Genomic DNA, 12,188 nt, shown 5'->3' with positions numbered 1-12,188 from the left:
CCCTGCAGTTAACAGAAAGATTAACTAGACACTGAGAAACTGGATCTCCGTCATATGTGGATTTCCCAGACTTTTCGAGGACTTCAAGTCACTGGTAAACCTGATTGTGTACTGTAAAAAAAGTAATGGTGAAGTAACAAAGTTACTGGATAAAGTACTTGCAAGGAATACCAGGATATTTTGAAAGGTTCTGTGCTATTGTGTAAGTGAATGAGTCTACAAAATGTAACGGTAACACATAAATATATATTTTTAAAAATGCACTTTTATACACAAATAAATTTTACTTGACACCAGTGCTTTTTCTTTACATATGGACATTTTTACACAAGTACAGGCATTCCATTCCAATATATTAAATTTTATGTATATCATAACTACACATATATACATAATGTATCTATATACACAATAAATATATGTAAACATACCTAAAATGCATTTACAACACACTTTAGAAGATAAAGCAGGGATATTTTAACCCTGCGGAAGAGCCTTGAATTGAGAATGCAATGAAACTCAGGTGCATATTATGCACTTGCACATGAAACTTACATAAAATGAGGCAATTAAAATTTGTTAACGTACGGCTTACAGTAACGTGAATGCATACCTTGTGCACAGCGGCTCTTATCACCTTCTTCACAGCACAAAATATGTGTAATTCTCGGCCTGCGTGTGGCCAACGCACAGCGTAGACTATGATTGTTTTGAAGTTGGCTGTTCGGTGCTTCGAGGAGACAGAATCGGAAGGCTTGGAATGGTGGTTCCTTCTATTAGGCTTGGATTAAGAAGCAGAAGAGTTGGGACAGATGTTGATGTTCCGGATGATCCTGAAAATAAGTGGAAGCTTGTAATGAAAACATTTTGTCGTTCTACTAACAATAATGATGCAGAGACCGGCCAGTAAGAAATTTTTGCCAATGTGGAGCAATGCTGTGCATAAAAGCAGAGTAAGGGAGAAAGCGACGGAGTGAAGCCATACACGCAGCTGGAAAGGCTGACAACTGCCATAGCTCTACTCTCTCCATGCAAATCCTCTCCCTCGAACACATTCATTAGTCGAGTCCTTTGGAGTCACTGCTTGCACAGACTTGCTTTCCTTCACTCACTCCAGATATTCCCAGGACAAAATATATGTTATTTACTAATAATCATTATGCTTGTTGCCACCCTAACTTGAATGCGACGTAAGATGAGAATTGCCAACACTTAGCTATCAAACAACAAATGTTCACATTGTAATTTTTTTCCAATTTCCAAGGGTTTGATTATACCGGGTGTTTCAAGAGAAACGCCGTAATTTCAAATGACCCTAAAAAAATATTTAGTATATTCACAGTAATAATTTGTATATGTTATGATTGACAAAAGTCTAAAATTGAATTTTTGGCAACCTATAATCCACATGAACGAAGGGGACACCTCTGTATGCACAAAAGGTTTTGGTATGGTGGTGTATCGAAACGTGGCTTGATTGGACCTTTCTTTTTTGATGGCTATGTCACATCAGAAAATTATTTGCAAATGCTGCAGGAATACTTCATTCCTGGTCTTCGACGGAAACATTGTCTAATTCGTCAGCAATGGTTCCAGCAAGACGGAGCTAGGTTGCATACAACTGAACCTGTCCTGACAATCGCTACACACATTTATTTCAAAATGGTTTAGAGTGGCCTCCAACTAGCCCTGATTTAAACCCGTGAGACTATTTCTTGTGGGGTTTCCTAAAGCAGGGAGTTTTCAAACGAGGACTGAGATTACTAGATGATTTGAAAGCAAACATCGAACACTGTACTGCACAAGTTAGTCGTGCAACCCTTGGTCAGATATTTGACAACATGTGCAACCAGGTGCAAGACGTGATAAATCGCCAAGGTGGACATTTCGAACATGTTTTCCATTAAACTTTTGCGTTTTCTCTATCAGATTATGTAATTATTTTTTTTGAGTAGTTACCATAAATATTTTAAAATGCCATTTGAAATCACAGCGTTTCTGTTGAAAAACCCGGTACTAAAAGGTATTTTCCTCCTTGTACACATTTTCAACCAATATCTCAAATTTGGCTTATTTCTAGATTCACTCTATATGAGGGGCCTTCCTGATGGCATAGTGGTAACATTGTAGCCTCGTAATGAAGGGGTATCAAGTTCGATACTCAGTGGAGGTACATAGTGGTTCGGATGCCACTTTAAACTGTAGGTTCAGTCCTGATTAGCCTTTCAGTGCATATAATGAACTTAAAAAAACGAACACAATCCATGTATATGGAAAACACCCATAGATTCTAATAATAGCGCAATATTGTTTCTAGTGTGATACTTTAAATGCATGATCATTTTCATCATTGAACAACTTTTCTTGACAAAAAACAATAGCTACTATTCAATTTCTCAACACATGCAATCTGTAGAGGGAGTTTCTGAAATACATGATCCAATTTGAGATGCAATGGACAAACTATATAACAAGTTGTGCATCAAATTCACCTTGTACATAAAAATTTTTGTGCTGTCCACAACCTGAAATTCTAATCAGAATATTTTTCATCTTCAACATGTCATTTTATCACCTTTTTTTATATGATTGTAAGTGCAATGAGGTACACAGGCATATTAATCATAACAGGTTCTGATAATTTCTGTCCATCAAGCTGTCCATTGAAAAGTAAATGACCATCAGCCAATTCCAAAATAAGGTTGGAGAACAGAATGAACTAAAGTGTGAGCATGATTTTAGCATGTTTGTACAAGACATGCTATTTGTCAACTTTCCTGTTTGAAGGGAAGTCCTCTTATTTTTGCGCGAAAAAATTTTGAGACGGTCATCTGTTCCATTTTGGTTCTTTTATGCCATCTTTTCTACATCTAGGGCTAATGGTGGCAATGGGTGATGGAACATACCTCACCCAAAATTCAAATACAGACCCTCTAACATGATATAAGTGCTCCAAATTACGAGCATTTGTACCAAGAGGGAAAAATTAATTTTTAAATGTGGGCTTATGTTCACTGTAACACCAACCATGAATAAACGCAATCACGCACCATCTTTTATTGAACAGGGTTTCAAGCACTTTCACCGAAAACTCAACCATAACAGAGGCCAAAAATTTGCATTCTTAAGAAGAAGAAAAATAAAAGATAAACAATTTCGATGTATCCACTATAGAGTGTTGCAGCAAGGGCTTTTTGCTAGAGTGTGTAATAGTTTGCACGGATGACGCTAGATAGCATATGGAATTGAGAACTTATTCACTCGAGTGAATAACTCGAACTGGCAAAACGATTGGTGTACACTTGAAGCCTAGTAGTTTTTATATAACCGTAATTTGTCTGAGGTAGTGGGCTCTATCGTGAAACTAAAACTTAAGTGAACATAGTCATCATCTCCATGTTACGCTACGATGCCAGGGGTCCCGGGTTCGAATCCTGGCCTGGGCATGGATGTTTATGATTGTCCATTCAGCAATTTCATCATATCATCACTCATCCCCATCTTCGCAAATTAGCCAAAAGTGGCAAAAAAAGCAAATTAAAATAAAGTAAATCAATCCCCATGTTAAAATCTAGTTTAGTCTATCTTACTAATACATAGCGATATATGAAAATGAAACAGATGATTATGGGCTGAAACTACCAGGGTGTAATTTTACATATATATTTCTACAATTGTCACATTCAAATATTTTATTATATGCACCGAAACACAGAATGTATGAGTGAGCAAAAGTTGTCCCTTGCAGTACTACCAATCCACTACTATTGTTGAATTGGAGTGAATATCATAAGTCCACTTTATGCACAGATAGGCTAATTGGGACTGGACGTAGAGTTTAAAGTGGGGTCCGAACCACTAAGGGTTTCCACCAGGCATCAAACCTGGGACCCCTTAATTACAAGGCTACATTACCACTATGCCATGTTGGAGGCTCAAACAACAGTATTAAAGACAGTTTTGTGGTAATTATACATACTTAAAACTATATTTTGACTTTCAAAAACTAAACTAAGGACACGAAGTGAATTTCAAAATTATTATCTTCATTCAAGCATTGCATAAAGTGTCAAAAGACAGAAGTTTGATTATTGTTTGTATGAGTTTGTGTTTTAAGTCCATTTTACGCACAGTAAGGCTAATCGGGACTGGACCTACAGTTTAAAGTGGGATTCAAATCACTATGTACCTCCACCGGGTATCGAACCCAGGACCCCTTCATTACAAAGCAACAACACTACCACTGCGCCATTGGGGAGGCCTAGAAGTTTGATTCTTGATTGAATCAATTTTTAGTTATGTTATAATTAATAAGTCTGTCAAAATTAAAACACAATAAAAAATAAACATTATTGAAACTAGAATATCTGTACACAGACTTACCTGTGGTGGCAGTGGAATAGCTTGATGTGGGGATGAACCCTCCAAGGCCTGGAGTAGAGTGGCTGGATGAAACAGGAATTCTTCCAGGCAAAGATGTTACTGGTAACGGTGCCTTTGAGAGAATGGAAACAATTTTTTATTTACAAAACTTCAGACACATGCAAACTACTACCAGCCAAAATTAGAATCAAAATACAGCATCACAAAATTACTCTCAAACACGAACACTATTTTACAGGATGACCATAAAGTCCCAAGCCACAGGATGAAACGATAAATACTGTATGTGCTGTCCATCAAAATACAAAATATTTAAGGTCATCCTCAAAAACTGAAAGAAATCACAGTAATAACTCTATTATTGACCAATGCTTGCTCAGCATCTTCAGTTACTGTAACCAGTTCAAAAATTAAAAAAAAATACTCAATATGCTGACCAAGGCAGAAATTTATTATATTTTAAAAACATAAACTAAACGTTACGTTTCAACCTTCTAGCATGGTCTTTTTCACACTCTGTACCAAATACAAATGAAATAAAGTACAAAACAGGAAGATAGATATATATATATTGTCCTGTTTTGTACCTTATTTCATTTGGGTTTATGGTTATCATGGAAACAAGGCTTAATGGCGTTATCAGTCAAAAATTAAGAGAGTCCACATTTAGAGGTGCAATATTATATGACTCATTATCCCTATTTACCTGAAAATAAGAATAATAGACTGCAAGGTCGTAGCATGTACTCCTTTCACAATCCACTGATTTCGAATTGCATAAGGAGAATTACAAGTGTTACAGTATATGCATTATATATACAGGGTGACTGCTAATTAGATGTATTCCCTGAAAGGGGTTAAAGTAGAGACAATTTGCAATAAATTTGACCATATGATACCCCGTCCGAAAATTAGTAGTTTTCGAGATATTCGAGTTTCTATTGTTTTTTCTAAAAATGACAATTTTCCACATAAAAAGATGAATTGAGAAAAAACTGATAATTGTAGGGAACTTATTTAAGCGTTTTCTGATAGCTAACAAACAAGTGGTTCGTTTAAAAAAAAGTTTTTTCCAAATAACAATCACATGTAAGTACCGGGTGGGTCTAAACTTACAAGTGATGATAAAAAAATGCACTCTTAGTTTACTTGGCAACGTATTAATAACAAAAATGGTATGACACGAACCGTACAAATTACTTAAATTACTTCCTTGAGTCATCAGCTATCCAACAAGGTACAAATGTTGCTAACATTTACATTTGTGTACAAGAAATAATACTTCATTCATCTTCATGTGTATGGAATCAATGAAAAATACAATTAAAGAACATTACACGTCTTGCTCAAAGTGGGCACCTCCGTTATGAATGCAGGCACGCAGGTTTTTACGGGTCATTTGGTCTCCTAACTCGTGATGTGATGGTGGCCTTGACGTGTTGACCAGCTGTTAAGATCCTCTCCCTGAGCTCTTCTTGCGAGTTTACCGGTGCCTTGTCATGTGGCTCCAAATGTAAAAGTCGCAAGGCGTCAAATCGATCGGGGGATCGAGCTGGGCAGTCATCATGCTGATAAATCATGTCACGTCTTGTAGCTAGAGGCACATCCTCCAACAACATTGCCATCCCGTTCCGCAAAAAATGTTCATAAGTGATGCCATTTAAGATTTGGGGCAGGAAAAATGGCTCGATGAAATGATTGTTGATTACGCCCATCCATACTTCTGCCTGGGCGTGCGACAGTGGCTGGATGAAAAGTACCCAAAGAAATAGATTGGCCGAGGCGGACCGATTAACGGGCCGGCTCGATCCCCCGATTTGTCGCCTTGCGACTTTTACATTTGGAGCCACATGACAAGGCACCGGTAAACTCGCAAGAAGAGCTCAGGGAGAGGATCTTAACAGCTGGTCAACACGTCAAGGCCACCATCACATCACGAGTTAGGAGACCAAATGACCCGTAAAAACCTGCGTGCCTGCATTCGTAACGGAGGTGCCCACTTTGAGCAAGACGTGTAATGTTCTTTAATTGTATTTTTCATTGATTCCATACACATGAAGATGAATGAAGTATTATTTCTTGTACACAAATGTAAATGTTAGCAACATTTGTACCTTGTTGGATAGCTGATGACTCAAGGAAGTAATTTAAGTAATTTGTACGGTTCGTGTCATACCATTTTTGTTATTAATACGTTGCCAAGTAAACTAAGAGTGCATTTTTTTATCATCACTTGTAAGTTTAGACCCACCCGGTACTTACATGTGATTGTTATTTGGAAAAAACTTTTTTTTAAACGAACCACTTGTTTGTTAGTTATCAGAAAACGCTTAAATAAGTTCCCTAGAATTATCAGTTTTTTCTCAATTCATCTTTTTATGTGGAAAATTGTCATTTTTAGAAAAAACAATAGAAACTCGATTATCTCGAAAACTACTAATTTTCGGACGGGGTATCATATGGTCAAATTTATTGCAAATTGTCTCTACTTTAACCCCTTTCAGGGAATACATCTAATTACCAGTCACCCTGTGTGTGTGTGTGTGTGTGTGTGTGTGTGTGTGTGTGTGTGTGTGTGTGTGTGTGTGTGTGTGTGTGTGTGTGTGTGTGTGTGTGTGTGTGTGTGTGTGTGTGTGTGTGTGTGTGTGTGTGTGTGTGTGTGTGTGTGTGTGTGTGTGTGTGTGTGTGTGTGTGTGTGTGTGTGTGTGTGTGTGTGTGTGTGTGTGTGTGTGTGTGTGTGTGTGTGTGTGTGTGTGTGTGTGTGTGTGTGTGTGTGTGTGTGTGTGTGTGTGTGTGTGTGTGTGTGTGTGTGTGTGTGTGTGTGTGTGTGTGTGTGTGTGTGTGTGTGTGTGTGTGTGTGTGTGTGTGTGTGTGTGTGTGTGTGTGTGTGTGTGTGTGTGTGTGTGTGTGTGTGTGTGTGTGTGTGTGTGTGTGTGTGTGTGTGTGTGTGTGTGTGTGTGTGTGTGTGTGTGTGTGTGTGTGTGTGTGTGTGTGTGTGTGTGTGTGTGTGTGTGTGTGTGTGTGTGTGTGTGTGTGTGTGTGTGTGTGTGTGTGTGTGTGTGTGTGTGTGTGTGTGTGTGTGTGTGTGTGTGTGTGTGTGTGTGTGTGTATATATATATATATATATATATATATATATATATATATCAGTTTGGCAATTTGCCACATTTCATTAATAGCTTTACACTCTTACTATAAAACTTAAAACAGTAAACTTAAACCACTTGAACCTCCACCAAGTTTTCAATCACACAATTGCAATCATTTCAGTTGATAACGACATTCCTGTGGATGAAGCCATAGCCAAAATATTGAAGATAGCACTATAAGCTCAGAGAGCAATCATTCTTCCTGTTGCTAAAACAGCAGGTTACAATCACACACTGCATCATGACAGTGCCTAGCAGAGAGCAATGGCTGTTACTATTTGTGTCTGGAGCTCAAGTACGAGGGGCGTACTATAATGATTTACACTTTATTTTTCTTTCAGGTCCCATGGTCCACTATTCGAGAAGTGAGGACTGGCATATGAAGCTACGAGTCTAGTCTACAGATTGCAGGAAGCATTGCCCAAAAAGGATTCCCGGTGTTCACACAGCAGCACGTTCCGTACATCATTGTCAGCGACTATTGGACAACATGGAAAGCTATTATAATGGTCAGCATTGGACAAGTTGGTTTCTATAGAGAGAGGGTGTGACCACAGCAGAGATTTACAGACGATTGGCAGCAGTGTGTTGTGAACATGCCCCTTCACAGAAAACCGTTTACAAATGGGTGGAAGGCTGGAAAACATGACACATCAACAGAAACAGAGACAGAGACAAGTTCAACATGGGTTGACCAAGTCATTCTTGAGAACAGGTGCATCACGTTTTCTGAAATGGAGGTAACCAAGGGCCTGTCCAGAAACACCCTGCAGCGAATGGTGCACGATCACCTTAATATGGGGAAAGTGTTTGCCAGATGGGGTCAGAAAAAACGACCAGGAAAATGGGCAAAAGGAGTGCTCCTGCAACACGACAACGCACACTCCCACACCAGTCAGGAATCAACCACGGCCATTGCTGAAATGGGGTTCGAGGTCCTGCCACACCTAGCATACTCTCGTCTGTAAATCTCTGCTGTGGTCACACCCTCTCTCCATAGAAACCAACTTGTCCAACGCTGACCATTGTTGTCAAATAGTCCGCTGACAATGATGTACGGAACGTGCTGCTGCGTGAACACCAGGAATCCTTTTTGGGCACTGCTGCCTGCAATCGGTAGACTAGACTCGTAGCTTCATATGCCAATCCTCAGTTCTCGAATGGTGGACAATGTGACCTGAAAAAAAATAAAGTGTAAATCATTATACGAGGGTGAATCAAATATGAACAAGCCTTGTGCGGAAAAACAAAATTTACATCCTATTTTTCTACATAGTCTCCACCCTTAGTGATACATTTTTCCCAACGTCGTGGTAGGTTCTTGATGCCGTTCTCATAGAATGAAGCTGGGCGGGTAGCCAACCAGTTGCGCACAAAGGTTTCCACCTGATCGTTGGTCACAAATCGCTCGCCCCCAAGTGCTTCTTTGAGGGGTCCGAACAGGTGAAAATCACATGGTGAAAGGTCTGGGCTGTACGGTGGATGCGGAAGTGGTTCCCCGTGCATTTCCATCAGTTTCTGCCGCGTAACACCTGCTGTATGGGGTCTGGCGTTGTCGTGGAGGAACAAGATCTGGCGGATAGGACAGCCTCGTAGTTTGCGTCAATACTGCACCTTAACTTGATCCAGGAGGCCGCAGTAGTAGGGTACGTTGATGGTCCGACGTTCGTGTAAGAAATCCACCAGTAGGATACCCCTCCAGTCCCAAAACACCGTGGCCAACACCTACCCCGCAGACAACCGAACTTTGGTCTTCACGGGGTTTCTTTCGCCTTTCCTGCTCCACTCCATGCTGGTACACTTGGATGCTGGGGTGTAATGATGCACCCATGTCTCGTCACAGGTAACGATGCGATGCAAAAACGCTTCCCCTTCCACGTCAAAACGAGTGTGAAGCTGGCGAGCAATGCGAACTCGGTCATCTTTTTGAGCAACATTCAGCAGATTGGGAACCCACCGAGCTGTGATTTTGCGGAAGCCCAAGTGCTTTGTGATGATTGATTGGACACTTCCATAGCTCACACCAAGTTCTGCCGCAATTTGCTTCACAGTGACTCGGCGATCCTGTTCGACAAGCTCACGAACACGAGCCATGTTGTCATTCGTTACACTGGTGCGAGGACGACGGGGGTGCACTTCATTTGAAACACATTCACGGCCTTGCTGGAATTCCTTACACCACACTTTCACTCTTGCCCACGAGAGGGTACCACTCCCAAACTGGGCCTGCAGTCTCCGGTAAATTTCGGCCCGTTTGATGTTTTCCTGGGTGAGGAACTTGATGATTATGAGTTGCGCAACAGACACTGGCACACACTGCTCACTAATCGTGAGAGCTACTAAACGAAGCATGCGACACGCCGGCTGTTCTGGTTCCCGACTCACGACAGCCCCACCTACCGGCCGCACATGCCCAATCACACCCTGCTACCCATTCCGACGCTTAGCCAATCAAGGCTCGTTCATATTTGATTCACCCTCGTAGTATGCCCCTCGTAGATTGCTTAATGTGTGCTCAATACAGCATATGTTTTCGCACAAATTATGCAATATTTAAAATTTTCATTTATCTTGCATCGGTACTTTGTGAAAATAAATTAAAATTTGAAATGAAATAATTAAATGATATTCTGATTTTTAAAACATTTCAAGACAGTATTCTGGTAAATTAAACAATTTTTTACTGTTGCAATTATCAGGAATCGGCACTGGTCAGCTGTCTCCCCCAAGTTCAAAACAAAAATTCCTCATCACCATCATAACGAGTGGTTGGTTCAAGAGGTCAAAGGCCTCTCGCATCTGCATGTGTTCAATGGGACAGTGTTCTTCTTGGCCCAGAGGGTAATTTCCTTGTCATATGGCACAGCCTTTTTCTCCTTTTCTGCAATAGTTTGGTTTCAAAATGTCCTGTTCATGGGAAAATTCCATGCTGGTTAGCGAGTTTTGCAATACAATTGTTGGCAGCTCTGTGAGGTTCTGGCTCTCGGAAGAAATAGGTCACATGTTGGCCCCCACCTCCTCAATGCCCTGTTGGACTGAGGAGGTGGCGGTTGGAGAGGAATTGATTGATTTGTTTTCTTTTACTTTGCCTTTCTGCCACTTTTGGCTATTTGTGAAGATGAGGATCAAGCCATTAAGAGTAAAGTTGTTTGCCTGATGCACCCTACATGCAGCAAAATCAGTGTTGTATGGTAAAACCCTGTATACATTACACTTATAAAAAGAAACTACTTACAGAACATGAGTCCTGAATGCTCTCGTAGTGGCCAAGAGGAGCTGCAACTGGACTAGCAGCACTCGGCACTTCACCAAGTGCTGAATCTGGTTGGGAAGAGCTACCGAGGCCTGGCTGGATGTTGCTCTGGGTCGTCGCAAAGTAGCTGGAACATATCGGAATGGCTGGGACTCCTGGCTGTACAAACAAAGGAGAGGAAATGGGGCTTGTCAACGGAGATGATATAGACTGTTTGGAGCAATCCAGCTCTCCCAAGTGGCTGGAAACACTCGACACAGATGATGTTGAGTACGTGAGGACTCTGGAGAAGGTGGTAGCATCGTATAAATTTGGAGATGACGAGCTGATTGCCACTGGTGAGATGCCCTGAAAAACGAAGTTGAAATGTTGTGGTCAATAATATCTTTTACATATTAAAGGCACGCTGTTAAATAATAACAATTCTTGATGTTACTTGCAAAGGTATACAATTTTACAGAAAGAAACAACAAAAGAGACAAGTTGAGTTGGTGTTTTAAGTCCACTTTATGTACAGTAAGGCTAATCAGGACTGGACCTACAGTTTAAAGTGGTATCCGAACCACTATGTGCCTCCACCAGGGAAACAACAAAAGAATTGGAACATTGACACAAGTGACATCTATTGAACTAGCCACCAACTATAGTCTAAATTTTTCACATTTAATTAATGATATACTATGGATAGGTTATATTCTAAAAGGTAAAAAGTAAAGTGCTCCCCTGTGCATTGCACCACGCCAAGAGGAAGGCGTACAGGGGGTGTGGAGTTAGATCCCCACACTTTCTTCATCACGGCCGAAGATGGGGGTGATGTGATCAGCATCACACCCCTGGCTGCCTTTACCCACCAGTTTCCTCCAGGTGCCCACTTTATGCAATGCTGGGTGGGTGCCGGAGCCGCTTGAACAGGTGGAAAAAGTCCCGGTTCTGGAAAAAGTCCCGGTTCTCCCCCACTGGGGATTGAACCCGGGTCTCTCGCATGGCAGTCAGATGCCCTAACGAGGAGCTAACGCGGATTCTATTCTATCTGCTACTATTTCATACAATGTAGTAAACAGTACTTGTCTCGGTTTTTTTTATTTCATACTAATACATAATAGAACATTACAAAAAATGTGCATTTTTACACTGAAAGTTAGGAATGACAACTGTAACATGAAAATCTTATGCCCTCTTTCACTATGACAAATAGATATTATGTAGGATTTACATACAGTAACAGACAGTTCTGGGTTGTACAGTCCTTCACTCTACATATTTTCAATAGTTTTGTAACTACATAAGCCTATTAAACTACTGATAAAATCTAGACAGCAGTGAAAGCAAACCACATGCAGATTCATGTGAATGCTCTAGAAGGAATTTGGAGGATATGTAATTTCTCAGATTTGAAATATTAT

The 12,188-nt window shown here is 40.5% G+C and overlaps 1 protein-coding gene across 3 annotated transcripts in view; it reads right to left on the bottom strand.

Annotated features, from left to right (window-relative positions):
- Positions 1–264: 264 nt before the first annotated feature.
- Positions 265–12,188, bottom strand: part of garz (Sec7 domain-containing protein garz) — a 116,953-nt gene continuing 105,029 nt past the window's right edge. For all 3 annotated transcript variants that reach the window (XM_083138083.1, XM_083138084.1, XM_083138085.1), the window contains exons 35-37: positions 10,768–11,133; positions 4,384–4,495; positions 265–833 (exon numbers count right to left, since the gene is read on the bottom strand). In XM_083138083.1, coding sequence (XP_082994209.1) covers positions 700–833; positions 4,384–4,495; positions 10,768–11,133 — 612 coding nt within the window. In that variant the 3' untranslated portion in view covers positions 265–699. The remainder of the gene's footprint in view (positions 834–4,383; positions 4,496–10,767; positions 11,134–12,188) is intronic.

The sequence above is a fragment of the Lepisma saccharinum genome, chromosome 16, assembly GCF_977018435.1.
Source record: "Lepisma saccharinum chromosome 16, izLepSacc3.1, whole genome shotgun sequence".
Taxonomy (NCBI): Eukaryota; Metazoa; Arthropoda; class Insecta; order Zygentoma; family Lepismatidae; genus Lepisma; species Lepisma saccharinum.
Note: the sequence above shows the minus strand (reverse complement) of the source record. Positions and strands in the feature narration are given on the sequence as shown.